The 15,695-nt window shown below is 62.0% G+C and overlaps 1 protein-coding gene across 4 annotated transcripts in view; it reads left to right on the top strand.

The window, feature by feature from the left end:
- Window positions 1-15,695, top strand: part of TNS2 (tensin 2) — a 52,379-nt gene that overhangs the window by 16,646 nt on the left and 20,038 nt on the right. For 2 of the 4 annotated variants that reach the window (XM_084610752.1, XM_084610753.1), the window contains exons 2-4: window positions 6,140-6,251; window positions 7,066-7,103; window positions 12,986-13,024. In XM_084610752.1, the coding sequence (XP_084466878.1) occupies window positions 6,140-6,251; window positions 7,066-7,103; window positions 12,986-13,024 (189 nt within the window). Of the gene's footprint in view, window positions 1-2,018; window positions 2,040-6,139; window positions 6,252-7,065; window positions 7,104-8,745; window positions 8,908-12,985; window positions 13,025-15,695 lie in introns of those variants that run through there. The other 2 variants (XM_084610754.1, XM_084610755.1) reach the window with 2 other exon arrangements.

The raw sequence follows: 15,695 nt of genomic DNA, 5'->3' as shown, positions 1-15,695 counted from the left end.
GTGAATATTTGGGGGGCTGATCTGGAGACAATGTGCCCCCTCCTGGGGCTGCATTTTCTGACCAGCTTCACTGGGGGAACCTCAAGTCTCTTTCCCCCGCCGGCCGTCCCCATCCAGCGGGCCCCTGCGTAAAACGAGTTTGCTGGGTCTCAGCCCAGAGCCTAGCCAGGAGGTGTTGCCAGGCTGCACAGAGGGCTAGCGAGCTGAGCCCATAGCCAGGGTCTGTGCCAGGATTGCCCCCTTTCCTCCCCCCATGGCGCTGTTCTCGCTTCACTGCTGTGACTCCCCATGCCAGCTGGATTCCAGCACGCTTGGGCAGGCTAGCCTCAGGCCCCTCTTGCTGTGTAGACAGACCCACCGTTTATACCGTCCCAGCCTGGGCGCTTTGGGGATTATAAAACACTCTCACGAGCAGTGCCGGCACCAGCGTGGGCGACTGCAATCGGGTGATGGTGGCGCGGGCACCAGGGGATGGGAATTATAGGGTCATTCTCCGGCTTGCCGGGGGCCGTGGCTGAGGCTTGGTGCACACAGAGGGTTTTACCAACCCGGTAATTTTCGTGGAATTGGTTTCCAAACAAGAAGCGAGATCCCCGGATTCCGGGCAAGACGTTCCCAGGTTCCCTCCCTCCTCCAGACCTGACCCCACATGGGAACCAAGAAGTGAAACTGACTATGCTGCTGGGAGGGGAGTGAAACTGACCAGTGTGGTTTTGGGCTCCAGGGCAAAGAGATTGACTGGGAGGGAGGTCTCTCTGGACCGTTCAGTTCTGGCCTGATCCGTGGCCCAAGGGAAGAGAGGCTAGTTCTAACATTGATAGTTTGACAGGGCCTATTTTAAGGCCAGGCACCCTCCCTACCCGTTCCCTGCCAGCCATTCTCTGAGCACGGGCGTGTTTCCTGAGCAGGGAACAGGGAGCTCAGCTTAAGGGGAACCTCCCATCCCGTGTATATCTAGACTGAAATGCAAGGGCTGGTGTCTCTGCTGTGGCCTGGTGTGGGTGCCTGGGGGCATTGGCACCCACTCTTAAGGGGTGCAGCAGGGCATCCCCTGCTCGTCCACCGGACACCAGGAGCAACCAGAGAGGGGCGGCAGGGCAGAGGCTGTCTATGGGGCATCAGGAGCAGCCATTCTCTGCCAGCTCCCTAGGGGGGAGGGTGAATCTCTAGAGGGAGGGGGGAACACACACTCCCCCCACCCCAAGGGTCATAGCATGGCTCCTTTGCCCTTGATCCACCCTTAGGGTGGCACTAACAGGGGCGTTGCCTCGGAGGAGGCGCTGGGCACAGCTGGCTATGTGTCTTGTCCCCCCGCCGAGGACAGGGCGAGGGGGGTACAGTAGGGATGGGCCAGGGAGTGATGCCAGCTTGGGCAAGTGCCTCTCATGTTATAGGGAACCCTCCTCCCGCACTGCTCTGCCAGCTGCCCGGCAGGGAGAGCCGAGCCTGTGGAGGCCTGAATCTCCCCTTTCCCGAGTTGAGTGGGGGCTGGATCTGGGTCCTGGCTCCATCCTGTCTCCATTCCTCCCTCTGCATTTCTCCTCCCTCTCTCCCTGCTCACAACACCCCTTCCCAAACCACAGTGAATGGGCCCTGGGCACTGAACTCTGCCCGCAAGTGGGGGCCAGCTGGGGGCATGTGGATGGGATGGGGTATTCCCATGCCCTGGGTGACGCCCAGAGGCCTGCAGGCCCGCGGAGGAGGGCCCAGCCGCGAGTATGACCCAGAGATGCTGGTACGCTGCCCGAGGCATGGGCACTCAGCAGGCAGCATCGTGACCCAAGCCAGTGAGTAAACATGTTCTCCCGCCGGGTTCCTGGACTCGGCTGGGAGCGGGGAAGGGCTGGCGGGGGGGGAGGGAGGGGGCTGACTGTGTCGCAGCTCCCCACGGGCAAGGATTGCGAAAGGCAGCCACAGCTAAGCCAGATCCCTGCTGTATTTCACCGCCAGCCTGGGCAGAGAGCAGCCCGCCCTGAAGGGAAAGGACGCAGGGTGGGACTGCCCTCTGCCCGCCCCCACGCGTCTTGAACAGGATGCCGGTAAGCGGAGCTGCTGTGCTGAGGGTCAGCCTGGCTGGGTGGCACTGCCCACAGCCTACGCTGCCCGGGGTCGGGGAGGGAGGATGGTGGGGCTCAAGGATGGTGGGGGGCCATGGGTGAGGGCTGCGTCATGTGCAGGCCGGCAGGTGTTTCTGATCCTGCCCCGCCCAGTGCCCACCGCTGTGCAAAGGGTGTGTGAGACGCTGCCCGGCTGATGGCACGAGGGGCCGGGCAGCGAGAACGGGGGACAGGCTACTCCAGCTAAGCAACCTGTCTACACAGGTGTCCCTCAGCCCAAGCTAGAGCCGAGCCGGATGCACACCAGCGGTGCCCGTCTAGCGCGCGGCCTGGTTTTGTACCGTGCCCATCCCCAGCGTATCTGAGCCCCTCTGAGCACCTGTCTGGAGCCAGAGGCTTGGCTGGGCGCTCTCTGTTGGGTACCTGCCCAGGGGTGACTGGCGGGTCCTGTGCCATGCATGCAGCTCACAGTGAGGAGGGGGCTTATTAGCACAGAGGGGTTTACCCCCACCACTCCCCCCCACCATCTCACTGGGCCCTGCCTGCTTTCTCCACATCTCGCTGGGCCATGGCCCTTGCCCCACCCCCATCTCACTGGGCCCACCCCCGATCCTGCCCTTTAAGAAAGATCCTTGTTTTCGCACCGGGCAACAAAGCTGGCGATTCATGGCTATTTATAGCGTGGGCGGCCATGCCCCAGCCGGTGTGAATGGCCCATTCAGCGGGGTTTATATAGGCGCAGGCAAAGGGCCTCATTCAGTCACCCCTTCCCTTCCCTTCCTCCCCAGGGACGAACTACATGTCCCAGGAGCCTCTTGCCCTGCTGGGGGGGGACCGGGGGGGCAGGGGGAGGAGGCTGCCTGGTTGATTTCAGGCGTCATTAACCAGATGGGGGGGAAACCTGGCTGGAACCAATTGGGCGCGGCTCCTGCCAGCCTGGGCAGCTGGTGCCAGTGGCCCGGGACGGCGGCTGCAGTTCCCATGTCCCCAGCTCAGTGAGCATGGCCACTGGATTGGGTGGCTTGGCTACCGGGGTGCAGCGGGGTAGTTGGCTCCAGTGTCCACTGAGCGGTGTGAGAGAAGAGAAAAATGGGGGGGGGGGCCTTTGGGGGCATCCCGTGTCTGTCCTGAACTGGTGGCCACCTCCAGGGCTGGGTTAAAGGTGGGGTGAGGGTCTCAGACCCCTCCCACACTGCCCCATCACCTTCATACACAAAACCCAAAGGGGAGCGTGGCCAGACCATGCAATGGGGCGGAGGGGAGACAGGGCTTTGGAAGCAGCAATAAACAGCCCCTGCCCTTAGGGGGCAGCACTGGGGCACCGGCAGGGCTGTGGCCGTCTCAGTGTTGAGTGCTTTCAGGGCTAACCCCAACGAGGCCAGTTAACTCGGCCTGCCTTCTGAACCCACCCACCCCCTGCTGCAAAGGTGGGGGCGTTGCTGCTGTTACTGCAGCAGGCCCTGAGAACTAGGGCCCCGTTGCGCCAGGCGCTGTACGTATGTACATAAATCAAGGCCGTCCTGCTCCCAAAAAGCTCTTGGGCCAAACAGACCAAGGGTGGGAGGGGAAACTGAGGCACGGAGTGGGGAAGGGACTTGCCCAAGGTAGAGGTGGGGGTAGAACCCAGGCGTCCTGGTTCTCAGTCTAGCACTAGCAGAAAGGATCCCTAGCCCTGTGCCTGTCCCACTAGGCTGCAGCCTGCTCATTCACTGGGCACGGTGGTGGGCTCAGGCCAGTGGAATTTGGCCCTGTGTAACTGAGCCCACCCCAGCAGCGGGCCGGTGCGTGGGGGCAGGGAAGGAGGCTCTGCGGGGAATCCATGGCATTTCACGTGCCCCCCCCCGGCCGCATGGCTGGAATCCGGCCCCTAGAGAGGCTGCGTTTCCGGCCGGCCAGCTGTTGCGTTTCTGGCTAATTGGTGCTGCGCTGTGGGGCTGGGAAGCCAGGAGGGGGATGGGGGTCAGCGAGGAACCCGCGGCGTGGGGGAGGCGGTTGGGAAAGGGCCCCCACCCCCGCAGCTTGCAGGACACATTTCCCGCCCCTCTCATGATGACCTCTGTGCAGAGCTGACAGTCATTGGCCCTAACTGGCGCTCGGGTTGGGGGGGGCTGGGAGAGTGAAATCTGGCAGTAGTGCCCCAGGGCGTAGGGCCTGCTGTGCCCGGGGACTGGGGCATGGAGTGGGCTGTAGAGACCGAGCACCCTCTGCAGGTGGGTGTCCAGTGCCCTGTCGCTCTCTCCTTTAAGGCTCCTCCAGAAAGACAGCATGATCTAGTGATTGAAGCACTGACCTAGCGCTCAAGAGACCTGGTTTCTCTCCCTGGGCCCGTCACTGCCCTGCTGGGTGACCCTGGGCAAGTCATTTCCTTGCTCTGTGCCTCAGTTTCCCCTCCCACCCCTTTGTCTATTAAGGTTGGAGAGCTGTTTCCCTATGTGTCTCTATAGCACCCAGCACAGCGCAGCCCTGATCTCAGCTGCGGTCTGTGCAGTGCCTGACAGAAACAATGGGGCCCTGATCTCAGTGGGGTCTGTACAGCGCCTGACACAAAGGTACCCTAATCTCAGCTGGGGTCTGTGCAGCACCTGGCATAATGAGGCCCTGATCCTGGCTGGGGACACCAGGCACTTCCGTAATCCAAATCTTCAGCTCATGTCACTGTAGCAATAAGAAGTGGCGAGTGGTGTGGTGGCCCTGCTGTGAAAGAAGCTCCCCCCGGCAATGCGGCTGACACGTGAGGCCATTATCCATGGTGCCATAGGCCCCGATGCTGGCCCCAGGGTGACTGTGGTGCCATGCGGGGCTCAAGGCATTGTCGCTGTGGGTGCTACACATGGCACTGTATCCGGCTGTGCCGGACGTGGCGCTGTGCCCACGAGGGGGCTGTATCCTGGGCTCTCTGGACACGGTTGCTATAGGTGGCTCTGTACCCACGGGCGCTAGACGTGGCTCTGTACCCACGGGCGCTAGACGTGGCTCCGTACACACGGGCGCTCCGCATGGCTCTGTACCCACGGGCGCTAGACGTGGCTCTGTACTCATGGGTGCTCCGCATGGCTCTGTACCCACGGGCACTAGACGTGGCTCCGTACACACGGGCGCTATGCCTGGCTCTGTACCCACGGGCGCTAGACGTGGCTCTGTACCCACAGGCGCTCCGCATGGCTCTGTACCCATGGGTGCTAGACGTGGCTCCGTACACACGGGCGCTATGCCTGGCTCCATACCCACAGGCGCTATGCCTGGCTCTGTACCCACGGGCGCTAGACGTGGCTCTGTACCCACGGGCGCTAGACGTGGCTCTGTACTCACGGGTGCTAGATGTGGCTCCGTACACACGGGTGCTCCACATGGCTCTGTACCCACAGGCGCTAGACGTGGCTCTGTACCCACGGGCGCTCCACATGGCTCTGTACCCATGGGCGCTAGACGTGGCTCTGTACCCACGGGTGCTATGCCTGGCTCCGTACCCACGGGCACTAGACGTGGCTCTGTACTCACGGGTGCTAGACGTGGCTCTGCACCCATGGGTGCTATGCCTGGCTCCATACCCACAGGCGCTATGCATGGCTCTGTACCCATGGGCGCTAGACATGGCTCCATACCCACGGGCGCTCCGCATGGCTCTGTACCCACGGATGCTAGACATGGCTCTGTACCCACGGGCGCTAGACATGGCTCCATACCCACAGGTGCGCCATGTGGCTCCATACCCATGGACGTGATGCATGGTTCCGTACCCATGGGCGCTATGCCTGGCTCTGTACCCATGGGCGCTATGCCTGGCTCTGTACCCACGGGCGCTCCGCATGGCTCTGTACCCATGTGCGCTATGCCTGGCTCCGTACCCATGGGCGCTATGCCTGGCTCTGTACCCATGGGTGCTGTGCCTGGCTCCGTACCCACGGGCGCTCCGCATGGCTCTGTACTCACGGGCACTAGACGTGGCTCCGTACCCAAGGGCGCTAGACGTGGCTCTGTGCCCACGAGCACTGTGCGTGGCTCCATACCCATGGGCACTACACACTGCTCTCCCATTCTTTAGAGACACCTGTACCAAATCTGCCCTGTGTTTGCCTCCGTAGCCAGAAAAGGTGCCCGAGCCCCACAGCTTCAAGGAGAAGGCCTTTAAGAAGAAGAAGAGAGCGTGTGTGGTGTGTAAGGAATCCATCGAGGTGCTGGGCCTCGTCTGCCAAGGTACCAGCCCCCACCACCTTTACCCTCCTCAAAGCTGGGGCGGGGGCGGGTGGTCCGAGAGATCCCAGCCTGGCAACCCGCAGCCTCAGCAGCACAGTACCCAGGGCACTAGCTCCAGGACTCGCACTCCCAGCCCCTGTGCTCACCAGGAGCCAGGCCCCAGTGCATGAGAACCAGGACTCGCACTCCCAGCCCCCGTGCACATTAGGAGCCAGGCCCCAGTGCATGAGCACCAGGACTCGCACTCCCAGCCCCCGTGCACACTAGGAGCCAGGCCCCAGTGCATGAGCACCAGGACTCGCACTCCCAGCCCCCGTGCACACTGGGAGCCAGGCCACAGCACACGAGCACCAGGACTCGCACTCCCAGCCCCCGTGCACATTAGGAGCCAGGCCCCAGTGCACGAGCACCAGGATTCACACTCCCAGCCCCCGTGCACACTAGGAGCCAGGCCCCAGTGCACGAGCACCAGGATTCACACTCCCAGCCCCCGTGCACACTGGGAGCCAGGTCCCAGTGCACGAGCACCAGGACTCACACTCCCAGCCCCCGTGCACACTGGGAGCCAGGCCCCAGTGCACGAGCACCAGGACTCACACTCCCAGCCCCCGTGCACACTGGGAGCCAGGCCCCAGTGCATGAGCACCAGGACTCACACTCCCAGCCCCTGTGCACACTGGGAGCCAGGCCCCAGTGCATGAGCACCAGGATTCACACTCCCAGACCCTGGGCTCACCAGGAGCCAGGCTGCAGCACACTAACCCTAGGCTGCACAGGGATCTCCCCTTCACACCCCCTTTTCTCTCCCCTACAGCCTGCAAGATCGCCAGCCACAAGAAATGCGAAGCGAAGGTAGGCGAAGGCATGATGCCGAATCGGGGTGAGGGGTGGGGGGAGATGGCTGGAGCCCAGCCTTTGGGACCATGTCCCTTCCTGGCCATGTGTGATGGGCAAACCCAGCTGACGGGCGCCCAATGCAGCAGGCAGGGGTGTCTGTCCATAGAGGGCTGGGGCCCCACTTACCCAGGTTCAGCTATCCCAATTCCACCCTGCACAGTCCAGCTTGGAGCGCTCCCGCCCCTCTAGCTCCCAGGCCATGCTCGGCGGGTGCTGGGGGCCCAGCGAGGGACCCCACCATGGCTGCAGCCAGAGGAGATGCATGCCAGCCTTGGGGACGGTGGCCATGCCCATCGCCAGCTCTCAGGAATGGGCAGGGTTGCTCACCCCCGTGGGGCAGAAGGAGGATGGGGACAAGCCCCCCAGAGGGCAGGAAGAGGCTCCTGGCGGCAGGGAGATGGGGGAGCTCGGCCGGCTGTGGGTGGAAGCTGCAGGACTGCAGGGACAGGTCACTGCGGCCCCACAGAGTCAGGGGTTTAGGGGAGGGAGGGATGAAACACAGCCTCAGTGACCCGGGCTTCAGCCCTGTTTACTGGGAGATCCAGGCCCTTATCCAGGCCAGCACAGAGCAAGATAAGAGCCGAAGGGAGCCCGTTTGAAGAGCAGCAGGAACATGGGGCCGTGGGAAATGTGCTGCGCCGAGGGAGGGAAGAGTGGGGGGCTGGCAGCGTGGTCGAGCAAACATTCCCCGGGGCTCTGGCATGAGATGTGGAGTCCTTCCCTCTCTGAGAGACGGACTGCGGCTGCTAATGCCAGAGCGGGTTTCTGGAGCTTTGTGGGAGCTGCGCTGGGAAAACTCAGATTTACCGGGGTCTTGGCAGGGCACTGCTGTGAGGAAGTTCACAGTGCTGGGGTCCTGGCAGGGCACTGCTGTGAGGAAGCTCACAGCACCGGGGTCCTGGCAGGGCATTGCATTAGGGAAGCTCACAGCCCTGGGGTCCCAGCAGGGTACAGCTTTAGGGAAGCTCGCAGCTCTGGGGTCCCGGCAGGGCACTGCTTTAGGGAAGCTCACAGAACTGGGGCCCTGGCAGGGCACTGCTGTGGGGAAGCTCACAGTGCTGGGGTCCTGGCAGGGTGCTGCTTTGGGGATTCCCAGTGCTGGGATCCCGGCAGGGACCTGCTGTGGGGATTCCCAGTGCTGGGATCCCAGCAGGGCACTGCTGTGAGGAAGCTCACAGCGCTGGAACACTGCTCCGAGCTTTACTCTCATCCCCTCCTAGCACACTTGGCTTGAGACCCATTGCCAGGGACAGTTCCTCATGGCCCAGCACTAGGCACAGTCCGGGCTTTGAGCCCTCTCGGCGGGATGCAGGTGGCCCCATGCTGAGCCCCACGGCTACCTGCAGCCCTCGGAGCTGGCTCACTGTGCCGGAGTCCCCGAAGTTGGCGTCGCTGGCCCTTTAAGCCTTGGTTGTGTAATTATGGTTGTGCGGAGCAGGGAGTTTTTCTTGGCCCCAGGCCAGCGTCTGCAGCTGGAGGTTGCTAGTTCTCCTCCGGGATTTTCCGGGGCTCTTTGCTCAGTTCAGACCCCTCCGTCCGTCCATCCATCCAAGGAGCGGAGGGCTGCACGGGAGTCAGATGAGGGGAAGGCGGGGGGCGAAGGGAGAAGTGGCTGAGCGAGGGAGGAGAGGATAGAGGGAGCGGAGAAGATCCTGCACCGGAGGGAGAATTGGGGGGCTCCCCTCCATGCGGGGAACAGCTGGATGGAGAAACCCGGCATCCTAAAGACGAGCGCCACCCTGCCCTGCTGACCCCCCAGGTATAGCTCCATTGTTGACAGCCAGGGGGACCTGTGGGCGAGGCCGGGACAGGACAGGATGCCCCTCTGATCGGCCCTCTCCGCCCCCTCCACCAGGGGGCAGCCTAGGGCAGAGCTAAGAGGACTCCAGGCCAGCCGAGGATGGGGATGGGCTTGGACCGATGCTCAGTGTCGGGGAGGGGGCTGAGTCGGGGTGAGCTGTGGGGGTAGCAGGGGGCATGGGAGGGTGATTGTAAAAGGGGGCAGACCAGCCACAGTGCTCGAATAGCAGCTGGCAGGAGGTCCCTGGGAGTCAGGAGCCTGCTACTGGGAAGGGTGGGCAGGGCTGGGCACCGTGCCCCAGCAAGTACCCTGCCCAGAGGTGCTATCAGGGTCCCTTAGAGGTGATGTTACCCTGAGATGAAACTTTGCAAGAGGGGGGTTTATAGACCGAGGCATCATCCAGTGTTTAGAGGACTGACAGCAGGATTCCTATGTTCCTTGCTCTGAGAGGGAGTGGGGTCTAGTGGTTAGATTAAGGGGGCTGGGGCCCAGGACTCCTGGGTTCTATCCCAAGCTCTGGGAGGGAGTGTACTCTAATGGTTGGAGAAGCGGGGGGGGGGCGTAGAATAGGGAGCCCAGATTCCTGGGTTCTGTCACTCGCTCTGCTACCGACACAGCATGACTGTGAGCAAGTACCTTCCCCGCTCTGTGCCTCAGTTTCCCCACCTACAAGATGACTTTTGGGGAGCAGGGGTGATGTGTGGTGGTTGGTAGAAGCAACATGCTCTTCAAACACTGATCCTGTTTGTGGAAAGTGGCCCCAAGTGGGGGCAGCAATGAGGGGGACTCCTTTCCACATGGCCCCTGTAGCTTTCAAGCCCATTTGCCTCTCTCCCAGAGTTTCTGTTCACGGTGCTTTTCCCACATCCCAGCCCCCTCTCCGTCCCGCAGGCTGAGCCAGATCTTTTCCCAGGCTGAAGCTAAGAGGCAGAGCGGGGAGAGGGGGCAGGAAGTTTGCGCTGGGGATGATTTGTGCAACACACTTTGCTCTGGACAGCAAATGTTGATCAGACAGAAACTGCGGGAGGGGAGGGGAGGGGAGTTAACAGGCCGGGAGATGTGGGAGAGGCTTGCAGAAGGGATGCAAGGTGGCTAGCAAGAGCTGCGGAGGAGATGGCTCTTGCACCAAGGTGGGCTGCCCACCAATTGCCTAGCCAGGAGGAGGAAGAAGGGAAAGGAAAGGAGATTGGATATGTGAGGGGCTCCTGGGGTGGGATAGGGATTGCAGCCCAGGGGTGGGGGCGAATCAGTGAGGGATTTGGGGGGCAGTGGGAAGCACAGGCCGGCGGGGGGGGGTGTCAAATCAGTGTGGGATTTGGGGGGTGGTGATGGGGAGCACAGGGTGGAGGGGTCAGATCAATGTGTGACTCGGGGAGATGGGGAGCGCAGGCCAGGGGTGGGGTGTCTGATCAGTGCGGGGCTCAGGGATGGGGAGTGTAGGCCAGGAGAGGGGTCTGATCAATGGGAGGCTTGGGGGGAGTGCAGTCCAGAGGGTCAGCTCAGTGAGGGGCTCGGGCAGGGGGATGGCAGGCTGCTCTGAGGGGCTGGAGGGATTTCAAAGCCTGGAGGATGGGGAGAGCTGTTGGGGTGGGGGGGGAATGTGGTCTCATTTCTCCTTATGCAAGAGGCAACCTATAGCCTTTCTCCTGCCCATTCCTTCCTAAGGGAAGTGCCCCCACCTCCATGGCTCTGGGGGGAGCGTATAGACCCAGCCCAGGGTGGGCAGGAGGGAGGAAGTACCTGCCCACTCAGCCCCACAAGGGGAGGGCGGGCCACGGGGTGGCACTCAGTTCAGTCCCTCAGCTGGCTCGTTAAAAGGCCCATCTAATTTTATGACCATTGTTAACAGAGATTTATGGCCCCTGGCTGATTCAGTCTCATTCTCCAGGGTGCGGGGAGGTCAGGAAGGAATCCCCTCCGCACGGTGCGCCAGGTGTTTTATGGGGCCGAGGGGCAAGCAATGACACATCTGGTGTTGGCCACAGGACGTCGCCCCAGGGAGACCCTGGCTTGGCAGAACCCACCTGCCTAATTCTACCTTCCCTGCCTGGCAGGACCTCTGTGTGCCCTGTAATTAGGGGCTTGTTGTTACTCGGTGTTGGCATGCGGGGCTGTGGTGCTGCCAAGGCTGGGATGCTTGGGGCTCTGCCCGGCTCCGGTCCCACTAACTAGCACCCAGCCAGCCGTGGCTTGTCCTCTCCCTGCGCCAGGGCCAGGGCCTCCCTTGGCTGATGTGCACCCGGCTGGCATGGGGAGCGAGAGGGGGAGGTCTGGGGCTCTGGCTGCAAACCCAGGGGGGCAGGGTTCATCCTGTAGCCATGCCCTGTCTCCCAGAGGGTGAGGGGCAGAGGTGCGGGGATGGAGCTTGGGGGTCCCCGTTCGGCTCCCTTTAGGTTCTTACAGTGTGTCCCTGCCGCTGCAAAGACGCCCCGGATCTGGTTCTTGGCCTGCGCTCCCCATCCCACCTCTCCCTCCCGAGCCCGTCATTGATCCAACATGTGCCCCCCAGCCCGTGTCCCCATCCCACCTCCCCCCGATCCCCTCTGTGATCCAACATGCCCTGCCCTGGCCTGCGTGCCCCATCCCACCTCCCCACAATCTCCTGTTAGCACCCCTGGCCTGCACTCCCCACGCCACCTCCCCCCGAGTCCCACACTGATCCAACCCCCTCTCCCCCGGGGTTGTCTCCTCACCTCCTCCTCCACCAGTTCCCAACCCAACCCTGAGCCCTGGCAAGGAGCCCCGTGTCTGGCCAGCTCCCAGGACGGTGCCCAGGGTGTCAAGGTGGCTTGGACAGAGACGTGCCAGGAGGCAGGGCAGGCGGGGAGGGAGGGGTGGCATGACACGGCCTGGGTGGATTGCCAGGCCCTGCTCCCCAAGCCAGGCCTGCTCGTGCCCCACAGCCCTTGGATACGCAGCAGCGCCCCTGGCTGTAAGGACCACGTAAGTGATAAAGATCTCCGGCGCTTCCCGTTTCCTGGCTGCCAGGAGATAAATAAACTCTCCTGGATGCTAGAAGGGCTCGGGGCGTGGAGCTGGGCCACAGGGGAGCCAGGCAGGAGGGAGTGGGCGAAGGGCAGAGAGGTTTGGGCATGCAGGAGCTGACTCCGGCGGGGGCAGGCTGGCACTGGGGGCGCAGTGGAGGAGAGGGGTGTACAGTGCAGGGTGGACGCTCAAGCACGGGCTTGGGAACACGGAGGCCACAAGCCCAGGACCCGCAGCCCCCGGCTTAGCGTGGGGGACAGACGTACCCATTGCAGGACACGCAGCTGTAGCTGCTCCTCGCCCCACACAGGGCTAGGGCGGAGGGCAGGGGTGCGGAATTGTACTCCTCTTAATACCGCGGAGAGACCAGCTCTGCCCCCAAGACTCCGGCACAGACCCTCCGCCCCCCAGCCACCCACTGCTGCACTGAGTTTAGCGGCCACCGCTCGTCCCTGAGTCAAAGCCACCGAGGCATTATGGGAAAGGCAATCTTGGCACAGCCAGGTGCCCCCCTGAGGTGGGGGGGTGGGGCAGGGGAGGGCTCACCGGCCCCCTCCGAGCCCGTTTCCTTCTCTCTGGCCGGAGCCAGGCAGTGGGGGCGGGGTGGGGCCGGGGGCAGGTGTGGTAGGGTCCGGGCTGAATGGGCTCCCTGTGCACCCCAAGCCCGGGGTGGGTCGCACCCTGTTTATGTTTCTCTATATATAGCCTCCCCCCACCCAGCGATTCCGGCCTCACCGCCTCCCAGGCCCTGCCATGAATCGCGGCCTCTGTGTATGCCCGAGCTGGAAAGGGCCGGCCGGGGCCAAGAAAAACACCCCTGCCCCATGGCCAAGGGGGGTCCAGCCCCCTCGCTGCACAGAGCCCACCTCAGGAGCCAGCCACAGTCTCCTCCCCCTCCTCCCCCCGCCCCCAACCCAGGGGAGGAGACGTCCCGTCTGGAGGGGGGTGGAAGAAGCATCCCGGTGGCTGCCACGGCACTGATTTGCAGGAGACGCTGCCCAGCCGGGGTCCCCGCACCGCCCTGACCCCCCACTCTGGCTTCTTGTTTCAGGTGGCGTCATCCTGCCAGCCCCTTCCCCCGCCTGAATTGGTAAGTGCCAAGATCGGTCTGTCCCCATTGGCACCCCTCCGGCGATCTCTCACTGAGCCACCGGCTGCTAGAATGGGTAGGGGTGCAGGAGACGGGCGGTTTCCACGTGCCGGCCCCGGCAGCCGCCAGCCTTGCTCCCCCTGAGTCCATATCTGCCAGCGCTGGGTCCCTGGTCGATCTCGCCAGAGGCCTGGGTCGGGGCGTGGGTGGGAGACGGCTCAGGAAAGTCCCAGAGTGACGGGCCGCTGCGTGGGATGCTCAGAAAGGAGCCCTCGTCCCTTGGCCCCGGTGCCGACCCCGGTGCCGCTCGAGATGCTATCTTTCAGGCCAAACGGAGAACCAAGCACCTGGTGACTCCTGCTCCTTCCCCTGGAACTTTTTTCGAGAGTGGGAGCCGCCTCCACCCGGTCCTGGCCAAATTCCAACCTGGGTCATTCCAACTGGCCTCCGCTGGATTGGGTAATGCCGGGCTCCAGGCTGGGACGCTGGCAGCAGAAATTAAACCTGGGCCTTCAGGATCTTAATGCACGGGATCTAGTGCGTGAGCGAACAGATCCACCTCACCCAGCTGACCCCGTAGCAGGCTCATCAACCGCTCTGGCCTAGATCCCTCCAGAGGGCACCGGGCTGCTGGAGATGCACAGCGCCACTGGCATGGAATACACTCGGATTCACTTCCTGTCCTAAATGGGATGCAGCGTAGCTGCAAACCAGCGGCCACGTCCCACCCCAGAGCTGGCTGCATTTCAGCGCTGGGTGAGCCATTTGCCCTTTCCATTGGGCGCTTCGACTTTCGGGTGCCCAGCTGGAGGCCTGATTTTCAGCAGCCAGAGAGCTCCTGATCGGAGTCCGTAGCGAGGCCGGGTAAATTCCAGGGGGTTCTTCTAAACCAGCGGGAAGTGGTGCAGATACCCATGTTGCGAGTGAGCCTGGGAGTCGGGTGGCATCCGGGCCTCAATGCCGGGGTATATCCTGATGTGAAAAGCTGGGATAACCCCACCGGATGAAGTGTTTCCTGGTGGCCGGCCTTATCATAGAATCATAAAATATCAGGGTTGGAAGGGACCTCAGGAGGTCATCTAGTCCAACCCCCTGCTCAAAGCAGGACCAACCTCAACTAAATCATCCCAGCCAGGGCTTTATCAAGCCTGACCTTAAAAACCTCAAAGGAAGGAGACTCCATCACCTCCCTAGGTAACCCATTCCAGTGCTTCACCACCCTCCTAGTGAAATAGTTTTTCCTAATATCCAACCTAAACCTCCCCCACTGCAACTTGAGACCATTATTCCTCGTTCTGTCATCTGCTAACACTGAGAACAGTCTAAATCCTTCCTCTTTGGAGCCCCCTTTCAGGTAGTTGAAGGGTGCTATCAAATCCCCCCTCACTCTTCTCTTCTGCAGACTAAACAATCCCAGTTCCCTCAGCCTCTCCTCATAAGTCATGTATTCCAGTCCCCTAGTCATCCAGGCCAGGGATAGGGGGTGCAGTGGAGAATAAGTGGGAGCAGGCTCAGGCTCGTGAGTATGTCACTGGTTCAAAGCTGGGTCAGGACAGCAATGACTATTTGTCACCAGCTGATGGTTGTTTGGTGGCCTTTGCCTTTGGTGTCTCAGTGGGCAAGTGTCCCCTGGCAGGCTGGGTGGGAGGGAATAGAACCCATCTCCAGAGGGAGTAGTCACCCTGTGGCTGCCTGCAGTGCACCCGCGCCCGGGTGCTACACCGGGGTACGTCAGCAACGCAGCAGCGTGGAGGAAGCTCGATGCTGCTGTCTCTGCCTGGTGCACAAACAGCTGGTGTGGACGTCAGCCCTGGGACCTGCTGCCTGGTGAGCTCAGTCCTTGGCAGTGAAAAATCGTCCCACTCCGCCCTGTCAGAGAAGTTCCAGATGTATCATCTCCCAGCCAGTGGCTTTGGCAGGAGGGTTCCTCTCTGGCCTGAGACAGGAAAGTCCCCTGGGAAACTTGCCAGGGCCTGATTCTCCATCATGCCACACCTCGGGTTGCCCTTACACCAGGGCATAGTGGGGGCAAATGACACCAGCGTGTGAAGGACAGTCAGGTGAGGAGAGTTCTGATGATGTTCAGAGTCATAGGGGGCTAAAGTAAGACTCAGAGGGCCTGGGTTCAAATCCCTGCTCTGCCACAGGCTTCAGGTGACCTTGGGGAAATGGCTTTGTCACTTTGTTCCTCAGTTTCCCCACATATACAACAGGGATAATAGCCCTGCCCTGCCTCATGGGGGTGCCTCACGTGATGTGCTCTGATCCTGTGGTGAGGGAGCTCATCTAGGTACCTTATAGCTAGAAGTTGGGGCAGCCCCAGCCCAGAATTTCCGAGCTGCCAGCCCATGGTCCCTGTAGCCTGATGCTCCCAAGGAAGCTGCCAATGCAATACTAACCCCCGCAGGCAGCTTTCTGACCCCCACAGCTGATGTCGGGCCTGGAGCATGGAGCCTGACCACACAGATTTGCTTTCTTGATGCAGTCAGGCTGACACATAGTCCATTTGGGAGCCTAGGAGGCCCCTAGATCCAATCTTGGGCACCTGAATAACTGGCTGGATTTCCACCAACAGCCCCCATGGACTCAACAGCTTTGCCTTTAATGGCCATGAAACATACGACGATTGCAGCCTGCTAGGCACTCCTCCTCCATGCTTCATCTTCCATGG

This window comes from Lepidochelys olivacea (assembly GCF_965140295.1).
Source record: "Lepidochelys olivacea isolate rLepOli2 genome assembly, chromosome: 20".
Classification (NCBI taxonomy): Eukaryota; Metazoa; Chordata; order Testudines; family Cheloniidae; genus Lepidochelys; species Lepidochelys olivacea.
This window is presented reverse-complemented; position numbering and strand designations above follow the sequence as displayed.